Here is a 10,181-nt window from a genome sequence, read left to right on the forward strand (position 1 = left end):
CACATTCTAACAGACAGCTGGTGCTTAGAATACAGTTGAATAACTATTAAAAAACAGATGATATTTAGATGATAGTTCAGTCTAACACATGTGCCAGTGAACCATTAAACGTCTGTGAAACTATGCAGTTATGAAACGTAACTTTAACCTCAGCCAAACCGATTTGCTCAGTTGTAAATAAAACAGCGAAGTAAACGTGACCCGACAGACAGAACCTGAGTGATTGAAGTCCAGCGTTTAACCACTGAGAGCTAAAATTCAGCTGAGGTTTCAAAGCTGTGTGCCGGTGATTGGACATCAGCCGCTGATGAAGCTGTTGGCCTATAAAGTGCTCTGTAAGGAAACAAGCTCCAGCAGCTCTGCGCTCGGGGAAAACACTATATTTACTTATCTTGTGCAGAAAAATGCGCTGACATTGCGCTATATCGAGCACCGGCTGCCCAGTTAAACTGTGACTATCACCAGGTAACTAGGCGTGTTTCTTGAATTAGCAGCAGGTGTTAAACAGCTGACAGATGAGGAGGAGGATGCATGCAGGTAAACTGAGGGTCTGTTGAGCTGATCGCTGGTTTCGTGAGAAAAATGTCAGCTCGTTTTTTATGTTACAGAAGCACAGAGACACAAGACCAGGCGGAAAAGAGACGATCGTTCGGTGAAAATGAGAATCTGCGAATGCAACATGTGGAACACGGAGAGTGGAATATGTAAACAAACCGGTTAACGTAACCCCCTGGGTGCACTCTGCATGCTAACTGTTAGCAGAGCTAGTGAAATCTCTGAAAACATCTGAGCACTTTTGCAAACATGTTCTATGTTGACAACCTGACCAGACATACGTCGCGACATTCACGGCTAAAACACTGTTAAAAGTGTAGCTGGTGACAGAAAAACGGGGTATTTTAAAACTACACCACCACCATTGCTGCCTGTGATTTGATCTGCATTCTGGGATACCTGGCTGCCCCAAGTCTACACAAGCAATCGATTATCTAGGATCGACCTGTTTTGACTTACTTTGCACGGCAACCAATCAAATGTTAGAGAAGCTGCATGGGCAGCGTTAACCCCGCCCCCTGAGTTTGATGGGTGAGGCTGACAGATAAAATTATTTCATGATGAGAGCCAGGCGCCAGGACTGCCAAAATGAAATAAATAAATATATCATTAAATAATTAATTAAATGTGTCAATAATTAATTAAATGTGTCAATAATTAATTAAAATGTGAAATACATAAATAATTAATTAAATGTGTCAATAATTAATTAATTACATGTGTCAATAATTAATTAAAATGTGAAATACATAAATAATTAATTAAATGTGTCAATAATTAATTAATTACATGTGTCATAACTATTTATTTAATTAATTAATTCCAATTTTAATTAATTATTGCCACATTTAATTAATTATTTAATGGTGTATTTAATTAATTCATTATGGCAGTCCTGGCGTTCCATACCAGACGCGCTGGCGCATCAAAATCACATGACCAATTTAAGACGACACAGCTACAAGATGCAGCACGTCAGAGTCTCCATTTCAACTTGGGTCGAAAGTGCGGACTTCAAACTATATACCAGTTTTTGAATTGTGTCGATGGGCCACGTAAAACCAGAGTTATGATAAAAAATACACGCGATGTTTTTTTTCTGAACAAAACAGTGGTGTTTACAGCGGGAAGAACGGTAAAACTGCATTTTCTACAGACAGCGCTAGCAAACACTCTCCGCTTGCGAGTGAAAAAAGAAAAAGAAAAAACACCCCTTCCCTATTGGTGTTAGAGTTTACCATGTCAGCCAATCAAAAAAATGATATGGCAAACATGTGAGATTTGGTTGTTTAGGGAGAAGGGGAAGTTTTTAGGGGTGACACCTGCAACGGAAAGCGGGCGAGCGAAAGACAGAGAGAGAGAGCGCGCAAGTTTTCATATGTGAGACTTTAGTGACGTTTAGCGTGTTTGGAGGCTATAGTTAGTTTGTTGTGTAGTTATTGTCTTGTATTGTGTGTCAGTTAGACTGCTGAATTTCATATTTGCTCTAAAAAAGCCGTCAAAGTTCCCATATGGAAAACTGGACTGATGCACCTCCTGCTGTCAGACCTGCAGGGTTTGGGCCTGTGGTGTTCTCCTCTGTCTTATACTGAACACAAACTATTTTTTTTGACTGGCACAAATAATTTGTGTGCCTTCTTATTTGATGCAGCACACCTGATTGTTCTGTAAATAGATTTAAATGGTTATATAAAAAAACGCCTGAGGCCTTGGCTGCATTTTTAGGTAAATAAATAGTACCTTATAACTTTGTTGTTTGCAAAACTTGTGCATAATTTTTAGAAATATACAATTTCTATTTGCATTTCAAGTTATGAAAATGATTCGTTAAACATGTTTGTGGGTTTTACAGTAAAAAATATAACTTTTTTCTACTCGGATTTTGAATTTTTTGTTTGAATTTAGATCAACTGTGCTAATATAGTATACCCAAATGAAAAAAGAACTCAAATTTCAGATATTTGAGGTTGTGCTGAAAATAATGATACCAAACAAGGCAAGAAAAACACATTTTAAAGGTGAAATATAGAGGTAAAATCAAAAGTGGTCAAAAACGGCCAATTATACCCTGGACCCCAGAGGGTTAATCACTTCGTAAAACCTGTTGACACTGATTTTCAGTCCAGTTCTGGCATGGGCAGTCAGGAAAAGCTGAAGATAGCTCGGGCCCCGCCAGGTGGGGGAAGAAGCAGAGTTGTCCAGTCCAATGGAAGGCGGGTGGCCACGGCGGGGGGCCTGGGCCGGCACCACCTGATCATCCAGAAGAACATGTGCCGGTTTAAGTTTGTCATTGGAAACAACCTCCTGCTGACCCCCAAAGTCCAAAAGGAAATGCTTCCAGCCCGGTTGAATAACCCTAAACGGGCCTTCATACAGTGGACGCAGCGGAGGCCTATGAGCGTCATGCCTGACGAAAACAAACTGCAACAACCTCGGAACAAAAGTGACGGGCACACAATGGTGCACTGGGCCAGGAACAGAAAACGAGTCTCTTGGGGGACAGAGAAACAGCACAGAGGGATCGAAGCACGGGGCAGGCTCTCGGGCAAGAATTCCCCGGGGACCCGGAAGGGCTGGCCGAGGACAAGTTCAGCCGGGGAAACTCCGAGGTCTTCTTTAACCGCACAGCGCAACCCCAGTAAAACCCACGGAAGGCGGTCAACCCAGTTGCCATCTGTAAGAGAAGCACGGAGCACGGCCTTAAGCGACTGGTGGAAATGCTTGCACATCCCGTTGGCCTGCGGATGGTACGCAGTGGTTTGGTGGACCTTAACCCCCCAGGCCATCAGCCATGGCAGACCAAAGCTCCGAAAAGAACTGGGGGCCCCTGTCTGAGGTGATGTCGGTGGGGGGACTGAAACGAAACGTCCTTCAGTACAAGGCCCGTTTGCACAGACCACAGAGCAAGGACGTCCGGGTCGGCACGCTGGTCAGCGGCCATAGCGTCAAAGTCTATGCCGACATAAACAGGAGAAACCAGTGCACGGGACGGACAGTCAGCCACGCATGGATGGACGAGAACTCCTGGTTTCAGCTAGGGGCCAGACACAAGGCTCTGGTCAGCTCCACTCCACTCCAACCAGCGCCATGGACCGTGGCTGAGACGCGTGGTGGCTGCAGAGGGGGCAGGAGGATCCGTCTCTCGCACCCTCACCCCTCCGGCGCGGTAGTACTGGAGAATAAATTCAATGTCCTGGATCCTGTGGACTTTCCTTCTCTGACCGCTAGCCCTCGCCATCCCGCTGTGTTGCTGAGGTCTGCGCCATCTCCACCACTACGCCCCCGGAGTCAGGGCAGCAGAAAGGAGGTGGAGGAAAAATAAAAATACTATCAACCATCAAATATTTTGCGAGCAACTTAAAATGTACAATAATACATTAAGGAACTCAAGAAATTCATACTTCGCCAAAATAATCAGTAATAACAAAAATAATCCCAAGGTCCTCTTTTCCACCATAGATCATTTATTTAACCCTGATTTTAACAGCTCCCAAAGAACCCCACAGACTCACTCTGTGAGCAGTTTGCAGACCACTTCAGGGGAAAAATCAGCGCCATCAGATCTGATATTTTATCTAATCGCGATATGTTTGTAAACACATCTGATGGCTCGATTGTACCTGAGGAGACACTGGACAGCTTTGTCCTGGTTAATGCTGAGAACCTTCAGAAAGTTTTCTCCACAGTGAGACCCACCACATGTCTTTTAGATCCAATCCCTTCTTCACTCTTTAAAACACTTTATGGATTTTTTGAGGCTGAGCTTTTATACATGATGAATTGCTCTCTTCAGTTGGGTGTCTTCCCTGCTGCCTTTAAAACGGCGGTGGTGAGGCCCCTTCTGAAGAAGAGCAATTTGGATTGTAATGATTTTAATAACTACAGACCTGTATCCAACTTACCATTTTTAAGTAAAGTCTTAGAAAAACTTGTTTTTACTCAGATTACTGATTTTCTCAATGATAGACAGATCCTGGAGATATTCCAGTCTGGATTTAGGGTGAACCACAGCACAGAGGCGGCTCTCCTAAAGGTTTTAAATGATCTTAGATGTAACTGGGACTCCCAAAAGCTCTCAGTCCTGGTGCTACTGGATCTAAGCGCAGCCTTTGATACAGTAGACCACGCTATTCTTTTAAACAGACTGAAACACATGGTGGGCCTCTCTGGTGCTGTACATAACTGGTTCACTTCCTATCTCTCTGACAGAACTTTTATGGTGAGTATGGATACATGCTCCTCTAAGATCCATAGAATGACATGTGGTGTGCCTCAAGGGTCGGTTTTAGGCCCTGTACTTTTTAATTTGTATATGTTGCCTCTCGGCAGTGTCATCAGGAGGCATGGAGTGAACTTCCACAGTTACGCTGATGACACGCAGCTGTACATCTCCGTGTCTCCTGATGACACCAGACCAATGGATGCCCTTTTTAACTGTATCTTAGATATACGATCTTGGATGGCAGAAAACTTTTTACAGCTTAACCAGGACAAAACTGAAGTTTTAATTGTCGGTCCTGAGGCTCAGAGAGAGAAACTCTTGTCTAAATTAGAGGCATTTTCACTAATATAGCCAGAGTCCGCCCTATTCTCTCTCGGGCCAACACGGAGATGCTGATGCATGCTTTTATTACCAGTCGCATTGATTACTGTAATGCCCTGCTCTCTGGTCTTCCTAAGAAGAATATTTCAACTTTACAACTTTTGCAAAACTCGGCAGCTCGTGTGCTGACGAAGACCAGAGGGCGGGCCCACATTACACCGGTTTTAGAATCGCTGCATTGGCTCCCCGTGTGTTTCAGGGATATGTGTGTATTCACATCATTTATGTTAATGAGAGTGCGGGGAGTGAGTTGGAGGGTGGGGTGCGCTGCTTTTAACTATGTAAAGCACTTTGTGCTACATTTTTTTTTTGTATGAAAAGTGCTTTATAAATAAAGATTGATTGATTGATTGATTGATTGCTCAATTGCTAAAAAAAAGGATAAGAAAGTCTGGCTTCATGGAAGCAAAATAAAAAGAAATGAGAGGTGGCTCAATACTTTTGCACAGTACTGCATTTAGATTAAAAAATGTACTAATACAGAATACAATGTGAGAAACACTGATTTTTGAAAACACACACACACACACGTGTGTGTGTGTGTGTGTGTGTGTGTGTGTGTGTGTGTGTGTGTAAAATCCTTTGAAAAGACTGAATAAGTATCCTTAAAAGTCATTTACAGAGTGTGATGAAGTTTTGGAGTAAGGAAAATATTTATCAAGATGACAACAAACACCACTGTGAGAACATTATGTCTGTTCAGTGTTTCCAGGATTGCGAAGGAGCCTTTGCATTTGCTCAGATGACCCGTGCTGTCACCGCTCACCTGGGGAATGCAGCAGACATGACCGTCCGTGCTGCACATGCCTACAGGATCAGATAAACCTGAGTTTTGTGAAGTGACGAAGCAGCGTTTATCAGTCAAGCTCTTTTGCTTTTCCCTCTTGGACTCTTTGTATCCACTGAGGAACGTCAGTATGTTTCCACTTTTATCTCGTGGGGGTAACATAAATGGCAGCACTTATACGATTTACCTTAAATATCAGCATTCCTTCGTTTCTACCTCACTTTCTTAGAAGCTCAGTGCATGTTATTATTATTATTATTTCACCTGTAATTACACACGATTCCCAGGTTGAAGATGTGTGGCCATGCTGAGGCTTGCTCATGTCATTTTCTGGACGTTGTTACAGGTGTGAGGACAAATGCAATATTTCAGCTGCATTGCATCTGAGTCACCTTCTTTTCCAAGTAATTAGCGAGGAAGGAGCAGGTATCAACATGCAGCTGCAAGCTGTGACCGGGATGGGCGTGGTGAAGGCGCACAGGCGAATCAGAAGGCATGTTGTGAATTCTAGTTCATCTCTGCAAATGACTGCGTGGGTTGTCTGAGCTGGTGCCTCGCTTATTTTCCTCTTTCAGCCTGGCAGCACAGGTGCAAGGGACGAAACAAGCATGAATCTGTACAAGAGCTTTGGAAACCTCATGGAGACTTGGGTAACTGATGACACAAGTCCTGACTCAGAGTGGTTTCAGCGCAATGCTAAAGACCCTCCAACACCTTCCTCAGAGATGGAAACAAACGGGCGCTCAGAATCAGTGGACTCTGGAGTGGAGACGGCCAGCTGTGACACATGTTTTCGTGCTACATCGTCCTTTGCCTCAACAGAAATAGAAGAAGATCTCACTCCAGCATTAACATCGCAGTCTCCTGTGTTCTCCTCTCCCAAGCCCACCTGCTGCCCTTCTTCATCCCCGCTTCTATGTTCCAGCAGCACTCAGAAAGACTCTACTGCCTCGCACCTTAAATTAGAGCAAGTGTTACAAAGGACTGATTCTATGTATTCAAAGGGCAACTCAAAGCCCCTGACACCAGAAGAAATGCTCAGTCGGCGACCTCAAGCGTCTTTTCCGATCAAACGGCACACATCGGAGTTAGTAAGAGGTCAAAGATCAGACAGACTTGACGAAAGAAGGACAGTCAGTCCACCTGTTTCCATTCAGCCAGTGTCAGAAATGTGCAGACGGACTCAGTCTATGATTAGTAACAGGCGGACATCAGAGGTGAGAAGCTCTTCTATCATGAACCAAGCTTTAAATCTCTTAAGATTTTGTGTTTTTTCCATAGTAATGCTCTATCACTTAAATATTGTTTTTGGTTTCTGTTTGTGCTTTTCTGGGGCCAGTTTCGGGATGACATAATTTAGTCACGGTTACATGTACCATCTTGCACGGCACAAGCCAGACATTAGAGGAACGGTTGATAGACTGTACAAGAGGTTTAACAGGCCCTCCACTTTTTCCTGGAGGGTTGCAACACAGAAAGCTGCTTTCATATTCAAAGTAAGGCTTGCATGTCATTAATCAGACAAGATCTCTTTCAACAAACTTTCACAAGACCGTCGTCTGCGCATGGGCTCATAAACCAGTCTGCCCAGTTAGCAGGCATGTGAAGAATGGATATAGGACATGTGGGGAGAAGTCTGTGGGTCTTTTTTTTTTCAGAATGTGAGACATATTTCGTTAATCAGAGGGCAGAAAAAATGTCTTGTTTTGGAAAATTATTTTGGGTGTACAAGATTGAGATGAATGGATTCAATTCTCAAAAAATGTGAAAACCAGTTCACGCTGACAGTGCACAAAGGTGAAGAAACAACTGGATTACCTGAACCATTTGAAAGCATTTAGTTCACAATGCTTTGTTTTTAGCCACTGGGTGTGTGTCATAAGTTTGTTCTTGTATTCGTTTGGCCAAGGTTAAATAGCTTTGGGTAATGCAATACAAGGAAGCTACTTAATGCCAAGTAGTCACATCTACATAACTATATACTTTTTTAATTACATGCAATCAGATGCGTATGAATGTGTCAGTCAGATGAATGTGGATATTATAACTAAACAGGTTGTGATTTCCATTGTTAGGTTTTCATCTCAACTCATCTGAACTTAATAACTTGAAAAAGTAATATGATATATTGCTTCATTTAACATGCTAACACACTCAATTAGCTCCAAACACCACAGGCATGGTGAAATTAGGCCCCTAAGAAGGCGCTATGTAAAAACTTTGCAGAGAATCGCATACATTTTGCACAAAAAGTGGGATTTTCGTTAATCGGCAGAACTGCAGGTTAATCAGTTTAACTGTGACAGGAACTGTCAGAGCCAGTTCTGCTGGCAATTAGCCACTCTGCCTCGTGGCCAAGAGGAAGCATTATAATGTAAAATGAAAAGGTTGATAGTATGACTGCCGCAGCTGTTTCATCTTTTGACACCTGTTTTAATAAAAGGTACTGACTCAAATTTCTGGCATGTGCAAATGTTGGCTTCACAGCTTGTAATCAAGTTTGCAGGGGTTGCGGGACAGAAAATCCAGTTGTTGTTGGAGTTTTTTAAATAAAGTGTTGAGATGTTTTAAACAGGTATGTTTCATAGTGGTGCTAAATTTAAAAAAAGGGGAATCATGGAAGAGTTTCCCACTCCCAGAAGTAATATCTGCACAAAATTTCCTTGCATGTGCGAAGTGTATTTGTAACAAAACAGCAGGATTTTTAAGTTAACATTTGATTTGCTCTTTGACATTTGCAGGGCTTTGGTTGCAATGAGATAAAAGAACTGAGTCCTGGGTTCATCTACCTGGAGCAGGTGTGTCAGAAGCTAGAAGATATTGCAAGACAGCAGATGGAAAACCGAGCGCTACAGATGGAGGCAGACGTCCTCGTGCAACACAAAGTCTTCCAAGTGAGCCAGGTAACGTCATTCATTTCTTAATGTATGAATTCAATTCAGTCCAGTCCAATTCAATTTTATGTATATAGCGCCAAATCACAACAACAGTCCCTTCAAGGCTCTATGATGTCTCACAGTTAAGAACTCGTAACAGTTTCAACAGGTAATAAAACTGACACGAGTTTGTCAGATTAGTGATGACAAATTATCCTGCAATCTGGAGACCTATATGAATTAAAAAGCTCACTTTTTTTTTGTTTTAGACTCCTGACATCTGTCAGACTGACTCTGTAACTGCAGAGAAGGACTTAACCACTTGTCAAAGCCTTGAAGATACAGTAAATGTAGAGCATGTTAGCAGCGAACCCAAGCAGAGGAAATACGGACATTTTCGGCAGAGATCAGCTTCAGATACAACTCTTGCCATGATGCATTTAAGTGAGTTATCATCCTACTGTTGTTTTTTAAAAAAAGCCTGATTACTTCTTGTGGTTGTATTTCTGTCCATTTGTTGAATAGAATGTGTACTTTCTGTGATCATGAAGCCTTATTTGTGTTCCTGCTGCAGAAAAAGTGAATGCAGGCTGGAGAGGGCAGCATATGAGTACACATGACCTGCTGGAGGAGCTTGAGGAAGTCCAAGAAAATCAGGTAGAACATCAGAAGTAAATAAGAAAAAATACATGTGTATATCATGAATTATAAGTGATAAGAAATATGTTATTTTATTAATGTACTCTTAATCTTCTTTTCCTCTTCAGGAATCCACAGAGAAGGAGACAAAAAAACCTATAATGAACTGGAGGAAAAAACTCCTGTCCTTGAGAAGAGATGCTTCATATAAAAGGAGGTGAGTTGTGTTATTTATACACTGATGCAGTGGTCCACAGGTAATGGATCATCGATAAGGAGGCTTTGGTGAGATTTTTGGTGTTGATTTTCAGACGATGCATCTGCTCCTCTTGAACATTTTGTTCTTTTTTTTCATGAAACGCAGCACAAACGCAACCTCCACTTTCTGACGTTGACTCGTTTCATCTCTTTCTAATGAATTTTTTAAAGCCAACAGATGCAGCCATGTGAGAAAAACTCGACCCGTCGAAGGCTGAGCCAACTGTTCAAGAGGAAAGACAAAACTGTATAAATGGACCACAGTGTCTGGCTTGATGTTTTGATGTTAGAGATTCTGAGGAGAAAAGGCTTTTCTGCAAAACTACAAGCACTTTAACTGCTTTCAAAACTACTTCCTATTCATCCCTTTATGCACCAGTGTGCTGCATTATATAAATGTAAAAAGTTTACTTGCTTTTTAAAAATTTATATTGACAAATAAAGGCAATTTCAATACTGTTTA

General features: G+C 42.1%; 1 protein-coding gene across 1 annotated transcript; it reads left to right on the plus strand.

Moving 5' to 3' along the window:
• Positions 1-6,387: 6,387 nt before the first annotated feature.
• LOC146570765 (uncharacterized) lies at positions 6,388-10,181 on the plus strand. The gene is made up of 6 exons (XM_085279413.1): positions 6,388-7,162; positions 8,687-8,848; positions 9,091-9,265; positions 9,396-9,478; positions 9,589-9,677; positions 9,890-10,181. Exons 1-6 carry the CDS (start codon positions 6,554-6,556, stop codon positions 9,969-9,971), a joined length of 1,200 nt encoding a protein of 399 aa, XP_085135539.1. The 5' UTR covers positions 6,388-6,553; the 3' UTR covers positions 9,972-10,181.

Source organism: Mchenga conophoros, linkage group LG7, assembly GCF_057382185.1.
Source record: "Mchenga conophoros isolate Kocher_MC1m ecotype Shallow Benthic linkage group LG7, M_conophoros_male_GT1.1, whole genome shotgun sequence".
Taxonomy (NCBI): Eukaryota; Metazoa; Chordata; class Actinopteri; order Cichliformes; family Cichlidae; genus Mchenga; species Mchenga conophoros.